We start from the raw sequence: 24,200 nt of genomic DNA on the forward strand, positions 1-24,200 counted from the left end.
GTCAGCACACACTCTTGGCTTGCCTGGGACCCAGGGTCACATTCCTCTTCCTCAGGCTTCAGCTTTTTGTCACAGGGGAGCAGCACACCCCCTCCAGCCAGCAAGAAGCACTTGGATGGCACAGGATGGCTCCCCTTCCTCTAACCCTCCTGGCCTTGAAATTCTTTTGGTTCTAAGCCCCCTTCCCATTTTTCAGGTGCTCAGCCAACAAATCTTACAGAAGAAGATAAAATAATAGAATTTTTTAATAAATTTTTTTTTTCCCCAAACAACTTCTGTTGATCTTCACCACACAGGGGCCGTGGTGGAGAGGGAAGTTCTCTCCAGGCACCCTAAAAAGTGTCCAGAGTAGACTTAGGAGAAAAGTATTCCTCCAGTGTCGGGAGGCTGAGGGGGGCTAGGAGAAGCAGGGTCCTAGGGTTAGCCCGGCCCCACTGAGGCATCCCTCTAAAGGGCTCCTGGGCGGGGCTCCCTTCTCGGGAGCTTCCAAAGGCTCTGCTGGTGGAAGATGCTCTGCAGACAAAAGCCCCTCTCCAGTCCACTGTGGGCACTGGGAGAAGGGGGTCAGCGGCTGCCTGGGGTGCCCCACCCCAGCCTTGGGATGGGAACGAGTCAATGGCCAGAATTGAAGAGAACAGGGCATAGCCACCAGACCCGCCCTCCTGGGGCTGCCATAGGCCAGCAGCCCAGGAAGCAGGGCGCGGCGGCCTGGTCCCAGGGGAAGACAGAGAGAAGCCGGAGGGGAAAGGAAGGCAGCCAGGCCAGGGGCGGGGACTGGGCCAGAGCCGCAGCTGGGGATGGGGGATGGGGGACGGGGGATGGAGGAAGCACACTGGCCTCTACAGTCTCAGCGCCGCAGTCAGAGGTGGTGGGGCGCCAGAAGCAAGAGGCAAAGCAGAGGGGTGGGGAGCCCAGCGGAGAGCGCAGGGCTGCGAGAATCCGGGGGCGCCTGGCAGGCAGCACCGGGGCACGTCTGCTCCCCCCGCTGGTCCTCGCCCCCGTAGCCCCCCCAGTAGTCGTCCTCCGTGGGCGCGTCCCCGCCCTGGCGCCCCCGCGGGTCTTCGGCGGGCAGGTCTCGGTAGAGGGTGGAGGGGTCGGCGGGGGGCGCCCCGGCCTCGGCCACCCCGTACAGATGGTTGGAGGAGCTGTTGCCGCGGGCGCGGCTGCCCGGCCGCGTGGGCGCCGCCGGCGGGCACGCCTGGAAGTCGGCCTCGCGGAGGGCGCGCAGGTCCCGGCCCGCGCGCTCAGGGGGGGTGGCGCAGGTCACGTCGGAGCTGGACACGCGCGCGCGCTGGAACCAGGCCCAGAGCGGCCGCGCGCGGCAGTCGCACGCCCAGGGGTTGGCGTTGAGCCGCAGGAACTCGAGCGCCGGCAGGTCGGCGAGCGCCTCGCCCGGCAGCGAGGCCAGGCTGTTGTTGAACAAGTAGAGGATGGTGAGGCGGCTGAGGCCGCGGAAGGCCGCGCGGTGCACGCCCTGCAGCCGGTTCCCGTGCAGCAGCAGCCGGTCCAGGCTGCCCAGGCCGCGGAACACGTGCTCGGTGAGCAGCCGTAGGCGGTTCCCGTGGAGGAAGAGGTGGCTCAGGTTGGCCAGGTCCGCGAACAGGTCATCCTGGGGAGGGGTGGAGAGAGAAGAAGACAGTGGTCCTGAGACGGGTGGGGATTTCTCCTCCGGGCCTGGAGGAGAGGAAGGAAGCGGAGCGCTGTAGAATAGAAAGGATTTGACCTTTTGATTCTTACGGTCCTGGGTTCGAATCCTGCCTCCTCTAACCTACTTCGAGGTTAATGTGGGAAAAGCAATATAGTTGAGGTCAGTGGTTTTTAAACTTTAGGATGCATCAGAATCCCCTCCAGGTCCCTGGGCGCTGCCCCTAGAACTCCTGATTCACCAGGTCTGGGGTGGGGCCTGAGAATCTGCATGTCTTTATCAGTTCCCAGGAGATGCTAATGCTGCTGGTAGGAGGATCACGCTTGAAGAATGAGAACCTCGGGTTTGGTTAAGCACGCAGACTGGGGAGCCGGATTTCCTGACTTCAAATCCTGGATGTAGCATTAACTGACTGCCACTTTGGGCAAGTCATGGTACTTCGGTGACTCACTTTCTTCGTCTGTAAAGCGTGGAGATTAAAGATTTTATTTATTTATTTATTTTGGCCCCAAAGCCCCAGTAGATAGTTGTATGTCATAGCTGCACATCCTTCTAGTTGCTGTATGTGGGATGCGGCCTCAGTATGGCCCGAGAAGCAGTGTGTTGGTGTGCGCCCGGGATCCGAACCCAGGCTGCCAGCAGCGGAGCGCGCGCACTTAACCGCTAAGCCACGGGGCTGGCCCAAGCGTGGAGATTAAATGAAACAATATGTATTAAGGTGCTTAGAAGAAGGTTTCCATGTGGTTGGCATTCTACGGGTTAGCCATTATTGTCAACTTGGCCAAGCCAGTAATCTCCCTAAGCCTGTTTCGTCATCTATAAAATGGGGATGAGTGCACCGCCTCGTGGGTTTGTTCTGAGGATTAAAGCAGACAATCCACATAAAGATCAGATGGGCACCGTGCCTGGCATGCTGGGATTCGGTCCAATGCAAAGCCCACAGGCTCAGGAGTCAGATCCCCGGGTTTCCAATCCAGCTTGCCTTCTTCCCAGCTGCGTTACTTTGGGCGAGTTATTTAGCCTCATCGAGCCTCAGTTTCCTCAGTGTGTATAACTTGGAGAACAGCCTCCTCAGCAGGCTGAGGGAGGGTTAGATGAGATCATGCTGTAAGGATACAGTACACGGTGGGCATATAGACCACCATCCATAAATGGGGATCTTTATGACGACAGGGTTTCAGTTAGAGTTAGGTCCCATCCCTTTTCCTCTAACAGAGGAGCTTCCTGGGGCCCAAAAGTTCTGCTACTAGGCTGGGCTATTAAGGGGACCAAGTGTCAGCTCCACTCCCCAGAGGCAGAAGGGGAGGGAGGGAAGCCTGCTGCCCTGCAATACTGCCCCCCTTAGAGGGGCTGTCCCATCCACCTGGGGCTGGGGAGTCCCCAGATCAGGCCATGTTAGTGCAGGAAGGACCTTGAACTGTGGTTCAGAATTAATGGGGGTGCAGGTGTGGGGGAGGGGGCTGGCCTCTGCATTTTAACCAGCTGGCTAAGGTATTGGTGATGATCAGCCAGACTGGGAGTTAGTGCTTTGGGGTCCACCAGTGCAGCCCACTTTTTACAGAGGAGAGCCCCGAGACCCAGAGAGATGAAAGGCTTGCCAGAGGGGACCAGAACCCCAGTACTGAGGTCCTCCCCTTTCAGGCAGGACATCACCGTGGTCAGCAGGCCCAGGTCTTGTTCTCAGGGACATGAGCATCCTCTCTGCTCAGGCCAGCTCACCCTGGGGTCCTGTTTCCTGGCTGTGGCTCTCCCATCATTCCCTGTCTGGGGAGGTGAGCCCCCCCACCCCACCCAGGAGCCCAATGGGAGGCTCTCAGGTGGGAGGAGGGCGTTGACTCCCAGCCTACACCCACAGCCTCCACCTTCCTGAGCTCCTGCGTGTTCTCGCCCCCTCCCATCTGGCTTCCGCCCTCTCCGCTACAGGAACTGAGCCTGCCAAGAACCCTCCTCTTGGCCACATTGAGATCCGTCCCCTCAACCTTCTCGGCTGCCTCTGACACCAGCGCTCTCTGCCCCCTGCTGCCCGGTCAATGCCCAGTTCAGGTCTCCAGCAGGCTCCCTGCACCCCTCAGCCTGGCCCAACCTGGCCTGGTACCCTTGTCCTTCTTTCCTGGCCCACCCAGTGGGCTCTGAATCCCTTCCACTCAAACACCTAATTTGGGTTTCTCTTTTTTATGGAGTGTCAGCAAGACTAGGGCACACTCAGAAATACATGGTCAGGGGATCGATGTGGTGGTGGCGGTGGTGGTGGGGTGGATAGAGGGAGCAGAGGCAATGGGCACTTTGGGGACTCCAGGAGGTCAAGAAGGGAAGACCCCAGGTTCAGAGACCCTAGGGAATTCAGGCGCCTTTGACCCACAGCCCCAATTTTTGGGCGACAGAATTCCTTGATTCCAACCTCCTCTCCTTCCCTTTCTTCCCTGTGCAGAAGTCCTGCCCCTCTCCTCTCTGAGCCTCAGCCTGGGGGTCCATTCCCCCTTCCCCCCATCCAAGCTGTTGCCAGATCCCACTGCCACTTCCTCAGCTGCAGCTCTCAAATCCGGTCCTTCCTTTCTCCACCCTTAAAACCATTCTCTGTGCATTAATAAGCTCTTGACTTTCACAGCCCTTGCCCTCCCCCACCACCCTCCCTATGGCCCCCTCCCTCTGGGCTGAGAGCGTCTGCTAAAATCATCCTCTTCCATTTCGAAAACCACATTTCCCTCACCTCCCCCGGCCAGTTCACAGCTCTCTGCATCCATTTGGAATCTCAATGCAGCATCCCTGCCCCCCCCGCCCTTCCCCTGGACAGCATCCTATTCTTAACCTTGCCTCCTTCCCACTCCCAGCTCCAGTCTCTGGCATGAATTAAATCAGCTGCTGGGCTCTGTGACCTTGGGTAGCTCCAGGCACCTCTCTGAGCTTCAGTTTTATCATCTGTGAAACAAGGGACTTGAGAGAGTTGATCCTCAAGATCCCATCCTCATCTGATATTTATGAGTAAGCGAGTCCTGGAATGTACCTCATTCATTCAACAAAGCTGTATTGAGTGTCTCTGCTGTGCCAGGCACCCCCACTCAATCTATGCTGGGCATCCTCGTCATCGTGCACGTCAGCATCGTTGAGCAGCTGACTTACGGAGCTCTCACCATGTGCCAAGTTCTGTGCTACACGGATCCCATGTAGTAACCTAATCATCACAACCCTATGAGGCAGCTCATATTATTAATCCCCTTTCGGAGACTAGGAGAGAGGGAGGCTCAGAGAAGGCAAGTGACTTGCCTAGGGTTCAACAGCTATGTGTAGTGGAAAGCGGACATGGCCTCCGGAGACAGGGCTCTGAACAGCTGCACCCAGGAGTCAGACACACTTAGGCCAATTCTAGCTGTGCCCCTGACTAGCTGGGTGACCTTGGACTGGTGCCTTGACTTCGCTCAGCCTCAGTGCCCTCAGCTGTTAGATGGGGAAATGTTGCTTACTCTGAACCAGACATCAGGCTGAGGCCCTTTCAAGTAGCATCTCTTTTATCCTCACAACAAACCCCCGAGGTACAGGTCATTTTCTCCATTTTATGGATGGGTCCATTGAGGCTCAGAGTGGTTAAGTAACTTGTTCAAAGCCACAGAGCAAATCAGAGGTGGGGCTGGGATTCAAACTCAGATCTGCCTGAGTGCAAAGATTGCTGTTATACACCACGCAGGCTGCTGTATGATGAAAAGACAGAACGGGTGTCTCTATCATCTGGTTCTACTCTAGTAGGAAATAAGCTCCGGGAGAGTGGGGACCCTGCGTTTGTTCACTTCTGAATCCCTGGCACCCAGAACACTGCCTGGCATGGAGTGGATACTCAATAAATGTGCGCTGATGAATGCATCTCCCTGGCAGAGTGTCTGGCAGATGCCAGGCAGTCCGTGAGAATCTCCACCCCACCCCACTTCCTTTCCACTTTCCTTACCCTGAAAAGCTCTGGTCCCTCTGGCTTCCTCCAGAGCGCCCCTCTCGGGGCAGGCTGGGCTCCATCTTGGCTCACACCTGCATTCTGTGGATCTCACCCCAGCCCACATGCTTCCTCAGCTGCCTGGGGCATCTCCCAGCCTGGTTCCGCCAGGCAGTTCACAGCAGAGCCTGTCTCTTTGTTTCTCCCCTATAAAGGACCAGGTGTGAAGATGCTTCCGTCCCATGATGCCCTGTACCATTCATGCCAGGAGTGTGCAGAACAAACATTTCCCCTCTCGGAAGACCCCAGCATCCACTCAAAGTCCCTTTTGCCCAGGCCTTTCCTGAGCCCACACCCTAACTGCTGTTCGTGGCCTGAGAATCGATGAAAGATCAGGTCATAATGACATGTGCTTTATATATGCTAACTCTTTATAGCCATTCTTTGTGGAAGGTATTATTTCATTATTCCCTCTGTTTTTTTTTTTTTTTGTGGTGAGGAAGATTGGCCCAGAGCTAACATCTGTGCCAGTCTTCCTCTATTTTGTATGTGGGACCACCGGGCCGGCCCTTATTATTCCCATTTTAAAGATGAGGAAACTGAAGTTCAGAGAGGGGAGGCAACTTGCCTAAAGTTAAATGTCAGAAAATAGCAGAGCAGGGATTCAAACTCAGGCCCCAGATTCCTCATTCTGAGCAACTAATATATATTGGTGAGGAGGCCAGGGTCTCAGTGGGAGTAATTGTGGTACTACCAGTAGTAATAACAATAATAACAATGATGGCGCCCATATACTGAGCAATGGCCCTGTGCTAAGTTGTAATGCTTACTAAACTTCTTAGATAAGTATTATTATTAGGAACTATCATGATCGCCATCTTATAGATGAGGAAATGGAGATGGAGAGAGGTTAAGTCATTTGTCCAAAGTCATATGGGAGGCAGGATTTGAACTTGGGTCTGGTGACTCCACAGCCTGTGCTTTCAAATTGAGCCCGCACTGCTGTGCTTCTGAGTACCACCCTCCTGCGCCCAGACAGACCCTCGTGGAGAGTTCTGAGTGATGAAAATCGGCTGAAACCTTGTCAGACCACGCAGGCTCAAGTACCACCAGCAATTCCTGGTTATGTGGCCTCAGAAACTTCGTTCGATGTCGCTATTCCCCTTAACTGTCCCTACTGCGGGCTGTTGTGAGTTTCAATGTGATGATGGCAACACATCAGCCCCCAGTCACACTTCATGTTTAAAGGCCTTGTATCCGCAAAGTCTTTGGGACCCTGGGCTTCAGTTTCCTTATCTGTAAGAAGGCGCAGACAGTCTCCCGACAGCACTGTAAAATGAGATGAGGGGGCTGAGTGCACTTTGTAAACCGGGAGGTGCTGGGCAAATATAGGAAGAAAAGAAAAGGGAGGGGGGCCATCCCGGTGGCATAGTGGTTAAGTTCGCAGGCACCACTTCAGCGGCCCGGGGTTAGTGGGTTCAGATCCCGGGTGCAGACCTACACACTGCTCCTCAAGCCATGCTGTGGTGGCATCCCATATACAAAATAGAGGAAGATTGGCACAGATGTTAGCTCAGGGCCAATCTTCCTCACTGAAAAAAAAAAGAAAAAAAAGAAAAGAGAGGGGATGTTGTGGGACCCACCCATGGCCTCAGGATAATCCTTGAAGTTGACCCAAATCTCCAGGATGGGGTCCAAGATGGGCTATTTCGCCGAGACCGATGCTAAATGAAGCTTGCTTCTTTTTTTAAAATAGGGTTTTAACAAGCATTTATATAGTGCTCACCGTATGCCAAGCACCATTCTGAATGCTTTACAAATTATTCATGCACTTAACGCTTAAAAATCCGGAGGAGATGGGTGCTGTTGCTACCCTCATTTTACAGATGGAAAAACTGAGGTTTAGGAAGGTTAAAAAAATGTGAGACACTTATGAGTGGCAGAGTTGACACCTGTAAAGTCCTTAGCACAGTGGCTGACACATAGTGTGCCTGCTAAGTTGTGGTGGGTGCTGTTATTATCATTGTGTATGCAATAATAATAACAAAGTACGGCATAGTTTCCCAATATACCAGGTATTTTACTTCTGTCTCTCTCTCCCACTAGGATGCTATCTCTGTGAAGGCAGGGAGCTTTGTCTGTTTTATTCAAAGCTATATTCTCAGCACCTAATTCATAGTGGGTGCTCAATAAGTGTTTGTTAAGTTATTATTACTATTGTTATCATTAGCAACATCAACTGTGACCTGATTTTCAAATTATCATATTGGTGACCAGTTAGGCACCAGCCCGGGTTGAGAGGAGGAAGTGCCTTCCAGGTTTATGTGGGGAGAGGGGAGAATTTGGATATCTTTGACCCCTTTCAGCCAGAGGCTGTGTAGCCAGGGAGCATTTTCTCCCAGAGTGGTTTGGAGGGTATGTTATTGCTTCCTGGAGAAATAGAATGGGAGGATTTGACTGTCAAACAGTCAGCATAACAACAACAATAAACAATATTTAGATCAATAATAATAACAATAAATAGCAATTACTGGTATTCCTTTCCGTTTTCAGAGCATACATTTTCCAGCTCCTTAATAGCTCTTTTCCCTTTTTTTCTTCTTCCTTTGCACTGAGATGACAGGTTAGGGGGACAGGAATCTAGAAGGAGTAGGGTTTCCCCTGGTCCCATTACACAGCGAGTTGGAGAGAGGCGGAACCTTCTATGGGACACCAGTTGCAGTGGCTCTGCGCTCTCGCTCCACCTCCCGTGATGTAGGAGGGCGTGGGGGTGGGTGAGAGAAGCAGCCACAAAGGCCTCTGGGCTGGGGTGCCTGGGGAAGGCAGAGTCCCCCGAAGGCAAATAAGGGGCGAAGGAGAGATCACAGAAAGAGACACACACACACCCAGACAGACATGGGGGTGTGTGTGTGGAGTGGGCGTGTGAAGGGAGACAGACAGAAGAGGCAGAAGAAGACAGATGGAGGAGGCAAGTCGGTGAGACAGAGAGGGACGGAAAGGGATAGACAGACAGAGAGGCAGAGGCAGAGGGAGACAGATGAGGGGATGGGGAGTTAGTGACAGAGAGGCAGCAAGAGACCCGAACAGGCGTAGACAGACAGACAGACAGAGGAAGATAGAAGAGACAAAAGAAAGAAAAGCCCCTAGAGAAAGTATGTGTGTGGGGGAAACTCAGAAAAGGGACAGAGACATAGAGAGAGACGCTGAGATGCTGAGGCAGGCATGGTGGCCTGGGGACACCCATGGGGACAGAGGAGCCAAGAGGCTGGGGGAGAGAGGAACGCAGAAGAGGACTGTGTGCGTGTGTGCGTGTGTGTGTGCGCGCACACACACGTGTGTTGCGGGGGGCAGGCTCACCTGTAGGTGGAGCAGGCTGTTCTCCTGGAGGTAGAGGTACTGCAGGCTGACCAGGCCGCGGAAGATGTTGCCGGGCAGGCTGCTGAGCTGGCAGCGGTAGAGATGCAGTGACTGCAGGCGCTCCAGGCCCTGGAAGGTGTCGGGCTCTAGAGAGCGCAGGTGCCGGTTGTCGCCTAGGTCCAGCTCCTCCAGGGCCTGCAGGTGGCGGAAGGTGCCCGGGTAGATGGTGGACAGGTTGTTGGAGAAGAGCCACAGGGTGAGCAGGTTGGGCCCAAAGGTGCCGGGCCGCAGCGTGCGGATGAGGTTGTTCTGCAGGAAGAGTCGCTGCGTGCTGGGCGGCAGGGACAGCGGCACCGAGGAGAAGTTGTTGGCCTGGCAGCTCACGGTGGGCGGGGACGAGTAGCAGGTACAGAGCATGGGGCAGCTGGGGGCCGCTGGGGGCAGGGCCAGGAGCAGCAGCAGGAGGCAGGCCGAGGCGGGACCTGCGGGGAGAGGGAGGGGAAGACACTTTGGAGCTCTGGACGGACTGTGAGGGATGAGTGCCAGCTGGGGGCCTGCCCGCCCACCCGGAACGGCCTGGAGCCTGGCGCTCTTAGGTCTGGAGGTTCTAGGTGCAACCTCGCAGATGCAGGAGGCCCTGGCCACTTCTGCTTTTGGAGGCTCCTGGTATATTAAAAAATAGAGAAATGCCGAGAGGACGTTGTAGAAAGCACTGTGACAATGTTGAAAGTTGTTTGATGAGTGACCGTCTTCTTTCATTCCTGTTTTCACTATAGTAGGTTTCCCTATGTTAACTGTCAGAGCTTCTCAGCCTCGGTGTTGAGAGTTGGGCCAGGAATTCTTTGTTGTGGGGGGCTGTCCTGACTGATGTCCTGTGTAGGGTGTTTAGCAGCATCCCTGTCCTCTACCCACTAGATGCCATTAACACGCCCCCCCCAGTGTCTCCAGACATTGCCAGATGTCCCCTGGGGAACAAAATCACCCCCATTTGAGAAGGGCTGGAACCAAATTGAGACCCTATGTGAATCTAAGGCCCATGCAGAATGGCCCTATGACTGCCCTGGGGTCTGGCCTTGCTGAGCCACTGGTGACCCCAGCCCTCCTCCCTCACCTTCCTGCAGCTTTCACCCTGGAAGAACCAGAGCCTCTCCACGCTGGAAGGCCCTTAGGGACCAGGGGGCAATGGGTCTCTAACTGGGGCCGCCAGCCCCCAGCAACAGAATCAGCCAGGGGTCCCGGAGAGAGTGCAGCTTCCTTGGCCCAGCCTGTGCAGAAGCCGAATTCCTGGACGAAAGCCTGGGAATCTGCATTTTACACCCCAAGCTCTTCTCATTCAAAGTCACTTCAAAAATTTTTTTTTCAAAGTAACTTTTGACGGTTGGCTATGGTCCAGCCTTCTTATGATACAGATGGAGGCAGGCCCAGGGAGGGCCAAGAGCCTGGGGGCTAAAGGGTCACGTCTAGGCCCCTGTGTCCCTGTGCCATAGCAGGGGTGCAGGGCCCTGCCCCCACCCCTGTCAGCTCGCCCTCTTGCCGTGACTGCAGCTCATCAAGTTCTGGGTCCGAGTTAGCTTGACCTCTACCCTTTATCATGACCCCAGATTTCCTGGGATTCTCTTTTGGCAGATCTGCCTGGGGGAAGGGGAGCCTGCACCCCCCAAATCAGCCGGTCATTCCCTGGGCACACATCGACTGAGCACCTTCTGTTTCAAGCAATGTGCCAGGCCTGCGAAGGCAGCCGGGAGGAAGACCCGGTCCTCGACCCAAGGACCTGAGATCCTGGGGCTCCCCGGGGTTCAGAGACTGGGGAGAGCCTGAGGGGTCCCCTGACTTTAAATGATGCCTCCTGCTCCGGAGGTTGCTGTGTGTGACTGCAAGTGTGTAACTATGTGTGTGTGTGATTTTGGTGATGGTGTGAGCAGGGCTCTCACTACATGAGGTGATGCTGAGCCCGGGGTGTGCACATGGCACCGACAGGCCCTGGGTGTGGACGTCATGGATGCTCCCGTGTCCCGTGGGGGAACACACAAGAGCAGGGTGGGGGACCCCGCGCCCGACGTGTGCGTTGCTCCCGCGCGCTCCTCGATTTCGGGCACCCCCCAACGCCGACCAGGCCCCACGGTGAGCGCCCGGGCCCCCTGTAGCCGCGGCGCCGGTGTGGTGCGTGCGAACGTGTGCCGGCCGTCCTCCGCGTGTGTGTGAGTGCCGGCCCCGTGCGTGTGTAGGCTGGGTGTGATGTAATACTCAGTGACACAGCGGCTGCTGTTCCATTCGTTCACACCACCTCCGCCTTTCTCGGCCCTTCTCACCCCTCCCCCGTGCGGCGTTTCACGATTACTTTCTCCTCCTGAGTTTTTCAGAGCCACGTGGGGTGGAGGAGCGTGTCTCTCACCCCTCATCCGAGGCAGGCAGGGGTGGGGGGCGGAGCACATTAGGGAACCCTGGGTGGGTTTCAGGAGGGCTAACGTTTGGGGCTTAGAACAGGAGATTCAGAGCTGGAAAGGTCCACCACGTTCACCTGATTCAAGCTCTTGTTCCACTGAGGTGACCAGTGGGGCTCAGAAAGGGCAGGTGACTTGCCCAAGGTCACACAGCAAAGTGGTTGACAGGGCAAGGACCAGAAAGGACACTTCTGATGCAGGGCCAGGGCACTTCCCTTCCCGGCAGAGTCACCCTCTGAGCTCCCTTCCCGAAGGACTTGACACCAGAGGAAGCCAAATCCTTCTCTGATCCATTAATCCCACCCTCTATCCACAAGCTCACAGGAGTGTGAACCCTGGAGGATTACAGAGCTCTTCCCCCAGCCTCTAGGGCTGACTGGTACCCAGGAGAGACAGAGGGAAGGACGGGCAATCCCAGAATGCTCCAGAGTCAGGGGCCAATCCCCTGGTGACAGTCTCTTCCAGCCTGGAAGCCCAGCCTAGTAGGGGCTGGCAAGGGCCCCCTGGTTCATCCCTCTTATCCACAATTCCCTGGCCCCTTACTTGCCTACATTAGGGGGCTCCTCTTGTCTTTCACCACACCCCCTCTCTCTTGCCCCCACATCTCCCCCTATCATGGCCCACCTCCCCAAGCTGGAGATGGTGCTCCCTGCAGGGGCCTCTCCGTGACAGCTGCCGCGTAACAGTGACTCTGTTGCCATTTCTGGCCCTCGCCGCCGCCGTGCAAAGCAGCTGTAACCCAAGGAGCCTCATCCATAATTCAGGCTGCGGCTCTCACTGGAGGCGAGGAGGAGGGGACGGTGGGGGGCTCTGGCTTTCTCTGCCCCCAGGCCTGGCTGGAGCGCTCCTGGGCAGAGGCAGCGGGGGCTGGTGAGCTGTGCCTTTCTCTCCCTCCTCCACCCTCTGGTCCCTGCCCAGCGTGTGCCCTTTTCCTTCTCGCCACGGTCCCCTCCCCACCCCCTGCTTCTCACAGCTCTTCACCATCACTCCTTCGCTCCAGGCCCGTGTCCTCCCTCTCTCCCCAAGGACCACAGTTCCACTCCCAGCCCCCATTCTGTGAATCCCTGGCAAAGACCAGGGCGAGGTGCACAGAATGTCAGAGCTGCAAGTGGGGGGTACCTCAGCAACCATCAAGAGCAAACCCCTTATTTCACAGGTGACACCATTGAGGGCTGGAGAGGGGAAGGGTCAGTTTCTGAGTGAGCAGCTTAGGCCTCCTGACCTGAATCTCTGACAGTCTGCCTTCAGTATCTTTCTCGGAGCCTTTATTCCATGTCCCCACTATTATATGGGCCGAGGAAAGCCCATTCTAACAGCCTTCCCCAGCCTCTCTGCTCATCCCATCCTCTCTCCTTCCTCTTCCTTTTTTCTAAAGTCAGAGGTGATGGCTAGAGATGCAGAGGAGTGTAGAGCAGGGACAGGCAGAAACCATCTGTTATTAAGCACCTACTGTGTGCCAAGCACTGTATTTGTACATGTCTTTATGCATAGACTACAGCACAACATAATCCCTGTGGGATCAATATTATGGACCCCAATTTGCAGATAATGGGAGGGAGGCTCAGAAACATGAAATGAGTTGCCTCAGGTCATGCAGCTAGTACAAGTTGGAACCCAGATTGGACAAGCATGTATCTGAAGGGACTCTCTGACCTTTCTTTGAGAGACCTCACATCATCCATGGAAACCACCCCTGAGTCTGAGAGACGCTGCCCTCAAGGTACAGGGAGGACAGAAATTGTGCCCAGGTGCACAGGGCTGGGCCAGCCATGATGCTGGGTCTGTTTGGCTGTTCAGGGTCAGGAAGGGACCCAGGCTTTCTGCAACTTTTCTCTCCTGGGCTCCGGGTTGTGGCTGCTCTAGGGGGCGGCCTGTTTGGGAGTCAAGAGGAGATGACCAGTGTCCAGAAGATGTGGCCAGAACTGACCAGGGGAGGGAGCGGAGAGAGGCCGGAACACCGTATCGATCCCGGAAGGCTGAGGTGCCCACAGCCAAAAAGTATCCATTCATCGAGGGCCCATTATCAAGGACTCTGGGATATCACCCTGAGTACCAAGGCTCACGAACAAAGTTCTCACCCCTGGAGCCACCCTTTAGTCCAGAGGCCTCTGTGAAAGAAGGAATTTGAGGAAGAGGCGGATGGAGCCAGGGTAGAGGGCGGGAGCCAGGGGGCCAACCCACAGGGCAGAGTGGCTGGTGAAGAGTGGCCTTCAGAAAAGGTGCTCTCCGGAGAGGAAGTCAAGGCCTCTGGCTCTGAAGGAGGGGCACAGGGTCCCAGAAGCAACAGCTCCACACCTAAAGGGCTGGGGCAGGGCTGGGGCCTGCTGGGCAGATGCTGAGGGGGCAGGGGCTGAGAAAGTGGGAGCCCAGGAGCAGAATGGAGGTGGTGGTGATGCCAGTGACGCAGGGGCCTGGGGAGGCACTGACGAGGTTTAGAGCTGCTGCAAACAGCTTCTCACTCTGCCAGAATGTAACACCCCAAAATAAGCAGCCACCGCGGTGGCGGCGGCAGGTTCCGACGACGAGGCCCGGAGATATAAATGGCAGCAGGGAGCCAGCCAGGGTGCCCACCCTTGGAGGCTGCCACCCCACTCGAATATCCTCACCCTCTCCCCCTCACAGCCACCATCCAAGGCCCTGAGCTCAGAGCTCTGGGTCTGGCCCACCGGCCACTCCCTGAGAAAGAGATGTGACAGGCAGGAGCTTTGGGAATGGAGGGCTTCCCACGTGGAAGTCGTTACCAGAAGCCTCTTTGTCTTATCCCTGGGCAGCACCCCCCCCATTCCTCTCTTCCACCCCTTTCTCTTCTGCCTCCCCTTCCTTCCTTTCCAGCCCCCATCCCCATCCTGATCAACCCCCAGCCCTTCTCCCATCTCTGGTTCCCAGCCCCCAACCCTAGCATTCATCCTTGCCCCTCTTCCCCTGTCCTGACACCCCATCTCTATCCACCATCCCTTTCCTCCTCTGGTTTCTGATCTTCCCTCTCCCCTTTCCTTCCAGGTCCCAGGGTCGCTGCCCTGATGCTCTTTCCCAGTACCCTCACCCCCAGATTCTGGGTCCCTGTCCCTAGTCTTCTCTCCACCCCTCCCTAATCTGGTCTCCCCTCTCCTTCCCTCTTCCTCTGTCCTCACCCGGGTCCCACTTCCCTCCGTGCTTTTCCCGTCTAACCTTTACTGCTCCTCCTCCCTGTCTCCCTCCTTCTCCTAACCACTTTCTCCATCACTGACTGCCCCTTCCTCCCCTACTCCCTCGGACCCCTTCCCCACCCCTCCCCCAGTCTCTGCCCCACACCCGTGGCTGTCATTCAATCCGTGGAACTATCCCCTTTCCAGCGCCCTCCATCTGTCCTACCAGGGAGGGACATTTGGATTTCCCTCTGCGCCCCCTATGCTCCCAGACAGGCCCCTACCCACATCCCTTGTCCTCCCAGGTGACTGGAAAGTGCTGAGGCACGGGGCACAATGAGTTGCTGAGTCGGCGCTTCCCCAGCCGGCCGGAGTCCTCAGCGTCCCCCGGAGCAGATGGAGCCGGGACAGCGGAACCTGAGCCTCCCTCCCCGCTCAGGGCCGGTCCGACTGCCCCTGCGTCCCGCCTCGGTCACGAGCTCCCCGCACATCCCAGCAGGCTCCGAGCTGGGTGCGCTCCTCCAGCCGGCAGCCCTGGGGGCGGGGGTGGGGTCCTCTGGGCTAAGCTTTTCCCCCTCTCCAGGGTACCCTCACCCTCACAAGCGCCCCACTCTCGCGCCCTGGGGGAGGGCGCGCCCGGCTCCCCTCCCCAGGATGCCCTCCGCCCTCCCGCGGGCTGGGGTTCCTACCTTGCAGCAGGCGCCTGAGGCCGGGCAGCATCTTGTCTCGACGCTCAGGGGAGGGGGCGGCGGGGGGAGGGCAATCCCACTCGCTCCCTGAGCCCGCCAGACGGACGGCGGGGACTCCGCGGGGCTCCGGGAGGGCCCGGGAGTCCCCGGGCTGTATGGCCCGATCGCGGCGCTCTACCCTGCGCCCCCTGGGCTCCGGGCCTCGGGAGGAGCCATCGGCCCCGACGGGACGGGGCGGGGCGCGACGGGGCGGGGAGGGCTGGAGCTGGCCGTCGACGCCCGGTGCCGGCGCGCCCCAGCAGCGCAGGCAGGCGCTAGTCCGTCAGTCCGTCGGTCCGTGCGCCCCGGCTGCTCGCCGAGGGAGAGTGGGGACAGCGAGGATGCTCTTCCCAACCACCCGCCCTCCTTCCCGCACTCGCTGGCTCCTCCCTCACTTCCTAGCTTGCTGACTTAACCCTTTCCTGGCCACTAGGAGGCGGAAACGGCTCTGTAGCCCCCACCATCCCGGCCCCCCCCATCCTTGCGGGACCCGGAGCACTGTGTTCGATCCCCTTCTTGGAGCCTCGCTTCTAAGGAACTTCCATCCTGAGGGGGTACGGTAGTGCAGGGAACCCCGTGGGCTTGGCCAGTTCCCTCCTCCCAACTTTCCCGGAGGAGAAGGGCTCCCGGGTCGCTTCCCCCTCCTTGCCGCGTCCCCAGCACCAATGTCCGGGCTTCCAATGTTTCTCTCTCCCGGTAGAGTTCCAAGATTCCACTTTCGCTTTCGGTCCCAGACCCCAAGCCCGGAGTGTGTACGACTATAAGAATAGTACGTGCAACTTTGTGTGTGCAAGATCGAGTGCATAGGAGCGTGCACGCGCGCACAAGGACGCTTGTGCAGGTGTGACTCTAACTGCTTGCAAGCTACCTTTTATATGGGCCCGGGGAAGCGGGGGGCACGTGAGTGTGCGAATGGGTGAGCCGCTGAGTGCCCGCCAGCGTGCGTGTCTGCGCTGATGGGAAATGTGAGGCTGTGCGAGAGTTTGGCACGAGCGAGCTTGGGGATGGGTGGCCAGGGTCTATGTGCCCAGGTGTGTGTATGCCCCTTAATGCATTTGCGAGCGGGTGCAAGTTCGGGTGCGCGTGCGAGTGTGTGCAATTTTATGTGTATGTGTGATGTGTTCTAAAGGGGATTTCTCATCTCCCGCGGTGGGATAGGGGAGGACTCAAAAGTGGAGAGGAGACCGTTGGCCTCACGCGAGCTTCTTCTACCTCCTTTTAAGGACGGGTGCATTCTGATCTCATCTGGGCCCCTCCCGCCAGTCGTGGCCGCGTTCGGGGCGATACCAGCAGACCCGCGACCTAAGCGTCTCCTTACAAAGGGGGCGACGTTGTCTACCCTGGCTTTGACCTGGCCCAGGGCGCCGGGCATCCGGCCCTAGGGAGCTGCCCGGGATCGGGATAGGCGCGGGGTCCTGGGGGGAGCGGCGCTGGCGGGGTTGGAGCTGCGGGAGCGGCGCGCAACGGCCGGTGCCAGGACCATCTGCGCGCAGCCGGACCCGGCCCGCCGGAGCCCAGGAGCCCGGGGCGGCCGCTCCCCGCAGCAAAGAAAAGGAACCTCTGGCCCCGCCGGCTCGCTCTCTGGCTCCTCCTCTCCTATCTGTGCCAGAGTCCAACGCAGAGCCTGGCATACAGTCGACGCTTTGTAAATGCTGGTTTCTTTTCCCGTTCCTTCTCTGCTCCGTCCAATAGTCTCCCATTTTTCCCTCGTTCTCATTCGATTTCTCTCATTTTCTCCCCCCACTCTTATTCATATTTTATGGTCTCCGTCCCTCTGTTCTCTCCCTCCTTTCTCTCCTCCCTCCCTCCCTTCCTTCCTCTCTCCCTGTTGTCTCCTCCCTTTATGCATCTGTCTCTTTCTGCCACCATCTTCTCGGTCTCTCTCACTGTCTCTCCGTGTCTCTGTCACTTCCCTTCTGTCCTTGTGGCTCCTTGCCTCCTTGTCTCTCCATCTCTGTGTCTCGTGTCTCTCTTTCCTTGTCTCTGTCTTCCTTTCCACCCTCTTTCATTAGCAGGCTCACGGCCCACTTGCACCCGGACGCTCGGGCGCCCACTTGTTGGTTCCATCTTCTGCCGTTCCCGGGCTCCTAGGCCCTCTCTTGGCACCTAAATTTCCTCTCCCGCCCCTCTCGTGTTCAGGTGAAGTGGCAGCGGAAAGGGGCGTCTCTGGGGCTCCCGTGCCCCTCCCATCGCTAGAAGGCAGGAATAGGCCTTGCGTTTCCCCGGACCCACCCTGCTGAGGACCCGCGCCTGGGAGGAGGGCCTGGAGGGGGCGGCGGGGAGGGAGTGTTGGGGGTAGCAGGGTGGGATTTGGCGTCCTTCCCCGGAATGAGCCGCGGCACAATCTGTCGCTGGATTTGTTTGCCGAGCTGCCTCCGGAGCGCAGTGGGGCTGGCTCCCGGAGAGGGAAATATCACAAGATGCGGAGACAGACGCTGAGGGGCGGGTGGGCGGCGGGCTGACTCAGGTGTGCTGTCATCGGCTCCCTGGGCCCGCGCTCCTCTGAGAGGGGTGGGTGGACCCCGGGCCCCCAACACAGGCGGGCACCCGAAGCTGGGAGGGGAACCCCCATCCTGGAGTGAGCTGCAGGGAAGGGGGTGCCCCCGCCAATAATCCTTGGCTCCATGCCTCTCCTTCAAGCCTGGGAGCCCCAAAAGACACCCCAAACTTGGGTGTGCCTAGACGGTCACAAACGATTCTGCTAGTACCCCATTATACAGCTGTCGGCTTCCTGTAATTATCGGCCGACTCACCACTTTCCTCCACTGGACTGCCAGCTTTTTGAGGGCAGGAAACTCCTCTCATCCAGCTTTGTGTTCCAGCAGGTGCTCAATGATCCCTTTTGGATGGCTGGATGGCCTGTGGGTGGACGGCTGGTCTCAGTTTGCAGGAAGTACACAATGCATTTGGTTTTCCCTGTAGAGCATGCTGACCCCTTGTTCTTCTCCCTGTGCACATTTGCAGTCCCCCCACCCCCACCCTCACCTCCAGACAGGCAGGGAATTGGAAACAGCTCTCCCTGGAGTCTGAAGACCAGGGTTCTCTAAGTGCCCCTAAGCAAGTTACTCCCTTTCCTGGTGCCTCAGTTTCCTCATCTGTACAGTGGCAATATACCACTCTCCCATAAAGGCTTCAGTAAATCTCCAGCCACTCAAGGTATGAGAAAGTGCTTAGTATTATGAAGCTGTGACCACTGTCTGTGGTGGTAGCTGTTGTCATTGCTGTTTTGGTGGTGATTCTTAAGATCTTTATCCCAGTAGAATCAGATGCCATGTCTGAACATGAGTTGAGATTCTGCGGTTAGCTGTTTTGAGATCTGAGAGAGTAAGCTGATGGCAAAGTGTAACTGAGGGCTGTGCTATGGGTCATCTAGTTCCATCCCTGGCTGGACACTTGGCCAAGCTCTGGGGGGGTACTGGGTCCTCAGTACTTGGCCGCAGAGCTGGCCTGCCCTCTGGTGGCTATAGGCGGATCTGCAGCCCCCAGGGAAGCCAGGGATCTCCGGAAATGGGCTGAAGGATGGATTTTCTGTGAGAAGGGGGAGGCTCTGTCGTGTGAACAGTAGGTTTTGGAAAGGAGGTCATGTAGAAGAAGCAGGATATTGGCACGAACTAGAGGAGTCTTGACTTTCTCTATGAGCATCGGTGCTCTAAGAGAGATGCTCGAGGCCCCTCTTTTTTTTTTTTTTTTGTGAGGAAGATCAGCCCTGAGCTAATAGCTGTTGCCAGTCCTCCTCTTTTTTGCTGAGGAAGATTGACCCTGGGCTAACATCTGTGCCCATCTTCCTCTACTTTATATGGGATGCCGCCACAGCATGGCTCGACAAGCAGTGCATCAGTGCATGCCTGGGATCCGAACCAGCAAACCTGGAGCCGCCGCAGCGGAGCACGTGCACTTAACCACTTGTGCCACCAGGCCGGCCCCCTCGAGGCCCATCTTTCCTTTAGGGGACCCCACCTAGTGAGTCCACAGAAATCCCCTGGTTCTTGTCTTTTTTTTTTTTTTTTTTTGTGAGGAAGATCAGCCCTAAGCTAACATCCATGCTAATCCTCCTCTTTTTGCTGAGGAAGACCGGCTCTGAGCTAACATCTATTGCCAATCCTCCTGTTTTTTTTCCCCCAAAGCCCCCAGAGATAGTTGTATGTCATAGCTGCACATTCTTCTAGTTGCTGTATGTGAGAGGCGGCCTCAGCATGGCTGGAGAAGCCGTGTGTTGGTGCGCGCCCGGGATCCGAACCCGGGGCCGCCAGTAGCGGAGCGCGCGCACTTAACCGCTAAGCCACGGGGCCGGCCCCTCTGGTTCTTTTCTCCACCTATTTGTCTACCTCACTGAGTGGGATGTTTGGCAGTTAGCGTACGAGGTGGGGTGGCTCAATGGTCAAGAGCACAGGCTTTGACAGGTTTATGCCCTGGCTCTGCCCCTTAGCTAGGTGACCTTGGGCAAGGTGCTTACCTTTTCTAAGCCTCGGTTTTCTCATCCAGAAAATGGGAAGGAGGCAATATTAGTTCCCAGCTCAAAGGGTTGCTTGAGGATTAAGTGAGATAAAGCGTGAAAGAAGCTGACAGAGTACCTGACCCTGTACTCAACAAATGCTGATAATATTATTAATTTTCTCTTTTAGCCTAACAAAAACCGGCAGAAATAGGTGTTGCAGTCTAGTGGCAGAAAGCTAGCAATTCAATCTAATTGAATCCTGACCTGAATTAGAAGTCTTCAGTTTTAGCCTGGGCTCTGCCTCCATGGCTGTGTGACCTGGGCCAGACCTCTCTCCTCTCTGGGCTCGGGATCCCTGTCATTGAAAGGAACATCTTGGACTCGAGGCTCTTGAAAGTCTTACAAAGCCATGACTTCGTGCATCTTTGTTTCTCTGTGGCTCTGTGCAATAATGTGATTTGTAAGAAATATATATTTGGTCATTCAGATGATCAAAATATATTTCTCTTATATATTTAGTCTTTGTCCACAGTTCCTGGCTCACAGCTCCCCAAACCCTTGGAATTTCCTAAGTGTGGAGAGTGATAAAGGTGTATTTTGTTATGTGAATGAGGTGACTTTTGGAAGCACCTAAGGGTGGGGCCTGGTTGCCAGAAGAACCAACCATGTGATTAGAGGGTTGGAACTTTCAATCCCACCACCTGACCTCCAGGGAGGGGAGAGGGTCTGGAGATTGAGTTCAATCACCAATGGCCAATGATTTAATCAAGCATGCCTATGTAATTAAGCTTCTGTAAAACCCCAAAGGGACAGTGTTCAGAAAGCTTCCAGGTTGGTGAACACGTGGAGATGCGGGGAGAGTGGTTCGCCTGGAGAGGGCATGGAAGCTCCGCCCTTTCCCCCATACTTTACACTACGCATCTCTTCCGTCTCATAAAAGGAGTTATATGCTTTTATAATAAACTGATGATCTAGTAAATATAATGTTTCTGTGAGTTCTGTGAGCTGCCTTAGCAAACTAATCAAACCTGAGAGAAGGTCGTGGGAACATTTGATTTATGGCCGGTTGGTCAGAAGTATAGGTGTCAACTCAAATAATCCATAATCAATCTATAAATCAAAATTTGGGGTGAATTTATTATGAGCTAGGTCTGAGGACTATAGCCTGGGGCCTTCCTTCCCCAAGGAAGGAAGCACACCCAAGAAGTGGGGTGTACAGAGCGGTTATATGCTGTCTTGGAACAAAGAGCATATATCACATATGATAGGAATATCTCTTTTACTACTGTCAAGAGATGCTTAGCTGGTACGGCAGGTCAGTGGCCACAAGGTGAGCACAGCAGGTCCCAAATTAATCCTTAGTTTCTAGGAAGAGATGCTTATTCTTAAGGAAATGCCGATATGCACGGGGAAGCTACATCCCTATCTTTAAGGGCATCATTCTGGTCTTTGGGACATTGTAAATGTTTAAAGCAGATGTACAATGCATGCTCAACAGACCATGTCACGGCCTTTTGGACAAGGTCAGGCTGAACTAGTCTTAAACCAAATGGCTTCCTCATATACTCTAATATATCCTATTGCTTTTCATTTATTTATCACAGGTAACAACCTGGATTTGTGATTGGAGTCTGAAGTCCAAAGAGGGGGTCATTGGAACCTCCCACCTGTAGCTGGTGGGTCAGAAGCACAGGTAACAACCTGGGTTTGCGACTGCCATCTAAAGTGGGGAGTAAAGGGGCAGTCTTGTAGGACTGAACCTTTAACCTGTGGAATCTGCTGCTATCTCTGTGTAGATAGTATCAGAATTGAGTTGAATTGTAAGACGCCCTGCTGGTATCTGAGAATTGTCTGTTGCTGTGGGGAACTCCCCCACTCCGCATTGGAAATTGGGTCTTAGAACACCCAAAGGGCTCCAGAATTGGAAGCTACCGAAAATGGAGCCTCACAGCTGGATCCCATGCTGCCCCCACCTTCTCAGCCCTGAGAGTGTGATGAGGGCCCCAGGGGGAAATCAGAATTTCTAGGGATTCCCCTAGGCCCCAGTCTGGGCTCCTCAACCCTGCTGTTGGCTACCAGGCCTGCCCCTGAGCCTGTCAGTGACTGCATGCATACTCTGGGGGGAGGGGGCAGGTGTGCACTTGTCACCCAAAACCTTTCCCACGGAGAGCTCTGTGTTCCACTGTGCCTGGCCGGATGGGGACAGGGCTCCTTTCCAAGTCCTTTCTAAAATACTGAAGAAAACCTAAACTAGACTAGTTTAGAAGTCAATGGTTGTCAGACGGTGCTTCCTCCTTGCCTGCTTAGTTTCTAGGGTCTCTGTCCATTTACATTATTTATAATAACTGGCACTTATTAACCACTGACTTCATGTCACGAACATATGTGTATTGGCTCATTTAACATTCAGAGCAGCTCTATGGGGGAGGGTCTATTAATATTGCTTTTTTACAGATGGAGAAACACACTCTGAGAGGTGGTACTGCCTGTAGATGTGAGGAAGAAGGGTCTTGCCCTGGACCCCATGCTTTAGAGGGTTTAGTCCTCCTCCAGCCAGCATTCCTCTATGGGGCAAAAAGTCCCTGAGACCAAGGGGATGAGCCCTCTGGGAGTCTGATTGCCCATCTAGACCACACCTTGGGTATCCAGGACCCTGGAATCTCTTGCTCAAATGGCCCAAGTCTACTGCCAGGGTCTCTGTGAGCATCTCCTCCCATCTACCTTCCTGCCAGCATGTGCACCCCTAGCTCAAGGGTGGCCGAGGGGCAGCTGTTTGGAGGGTGTGTGATTGGAGCTTAGACATGTGGGTGGGATATTCTCATGCATGTAGGTGAGGCCCCTTCTTGTTTGGGATGGAGCTGTGTTTGGGAGGAGAAGAGGAGACGACTGTATTTCTGTATAGAACCCTAAGGAGTGAGAGCATTCTAAATTTGAACCTCGATTTCCAATGTCAGCTTCCTCTGAAGAACCCAAATGAAGAACGCTGGTGTGGTGGGAGGCTAGGGGGACCTTGCGGGCAGGGCAGAAACCTCCCAGCCTATAGCACCAGCGCCTCCACTTGCACTACGGCTGTGGCCCCGCAAATGTTAGGGGCAGCCCTGCCCAGAGGCCACAGGGCTTCACCAAAGGTAGCGTGGCTAGAAAGCTGTGGAGCCCAGCTCTGAATCCAAGTCTGTGTGAATCTTTCCTTCTTTCATGAAGCTCCATGCCAGTCTTAACCAAAAGTCAGAATTTTGGCTCCCTGGATGCCCATTGGTTAGAAAGTTGGGTCCCATTGTGTCTGCCGGAGTTCCCTTCCCGGTGAAGACAGCCTCTCTTTCTCACTAGACTGTGTACTTGCTGAGTGTGGGATCCGTGTTTTCTTCGACTTTGTTTATTTCGTGCACCTGGCACAGCCCTGGCCCAGAATAGGCACTCGGCACATGTTGCTGACCTATTAGATTCCTGGTCTGATAGACAATCTTAGTGCCAGGTGCTGCGGGTCCTGTTGATGTCCAGCAGAGGGTGGTGGGAGTTTGGGATGGAGAGTGGGTGTGGAGAAGTATTGGGGAAACCCTGCCTGAGAGTGGCTGTTAGATGAGTGGCTTTAGACTCTATTAGTCTGGGAACTCTTATTATGGGGCCAAAGACTCTGATGATTCCCTTCCCTCTTGCACTAATTCCCCAACTCCTCCCCTACCTCTTTGGTGACACCAGATAAGGAAGGGGCTTATGGCATCGTCTTGCTGCATGACCCTCCACGGCCAGCACTTTTCTCATTTATACCGTGAATGGACAGGACAGAACAATCCCTTTCCTCTCAGATTCTGTGGGATGAAGCCACTGAATTTGCAAGGGAGAGTGTGTACACGTGGGGACATTGTGCGAGGCAAGGCGAAGAGCCACCAGCTCTAGTACAGGGGATGTGGACCCTCCTGCCCATTCCCACTGCCACAGCAGTTCAGGCCCCCGCTACAGGGTTGATTGCAGTAGCCTGCTGACAGATTTCTCTGTCTCTCAGCCCATTTTCCTCAACTAATCTCAAAATTAATCTTCCCAAGGTGTAGTTTTGATCACGGGCCCTCCTGCTCAGAAGCCTCCAATGGCCAAATCGGGCTGGCAAATGATTAATCCTGATCAAGTATAGGGGCTGGCCCGGTGGCACAGTGGTTAAGTTCAGCATGCTCCCCTTCGGCAGCCCGGGGTTCATATGTTCAGACCCTGGGTGCGGACCTATAGCAATCATCAAGCCATGCTGTGGCGGCATCCCACATACAAAATAGAGGAAGATGGGCACAGATGTTAGCTCAGGGCCACTCTCCCTCCAGCAAAAAGAGGAAGACTGGCAACAGGTGTTGGCTCAGGGCCAATCTTCCTCACCCCCCCCCCCCCCAAAAATACCAATCATATATAAAGGGCTCAAATTGATAAGAAAAGGCTCAAGACTTCAACAGATAAACAGGTGAAGGGTGTGAACAACTACTTCACCCAAGAGGATAAGCAGAGAGTAAACAAGTATTTGGAAAACAGTTCAGCCTGTTAGTGATCAAACAGATGGAAATGAAAGCAGAATC

General features: G+C 55.4%; 2 protein-coding genes across 2 annotated transcripts in view; one reads left to right on the forward strand and one right to left on the reverse strand.

The window, feature by feature from the left end:
- SSRP1 (structure specific recognition protein 1) overlaps positions 1–24,200 on the forward strand; it is a 205,995-nt gene that overhangs the window by 22,141 nt on the left and 159,654 nt on the right. The gene's annotated exons all lie outside the window — the stretch shown is intronic.
- Positions 805–15,508, reverse strand: RTN4RL2 (reticulon 4 receptor like 2). The gene is made up of 3 exons (XM_058526859.1): positions 15,174–15,508; positions 8,919–9,400; positions 805–1,609 (listed from the first exon to the last, which is right to left on the reverse strand). The coding sequence occupies exons 1-3, from the start codon at positions 15,202–15,204 to the stop codon at positions 860–862; spliced, it is 1,263 nt and encodes a 420-aa protein (XP_058382842.1). The 5' UTR covers positions 15,205–15,508; the 3' UTR covers positions 805–859.

Source organism: Diceros bicornis, chromosome 31, assembly GCF_020826845.1.
Source record: "Diceros bicornis minor isolate mBicDic1 chromosome 31, mDicBic1.mat.cur, whole genome shotgun sequence".
Classification (NCBI taxonomy): Eukaryota; Metazoa; Chordata; class Mammalia; order Perissodactyla; family Rhinocerotidae; genus Diceros; species Diceros bicornis.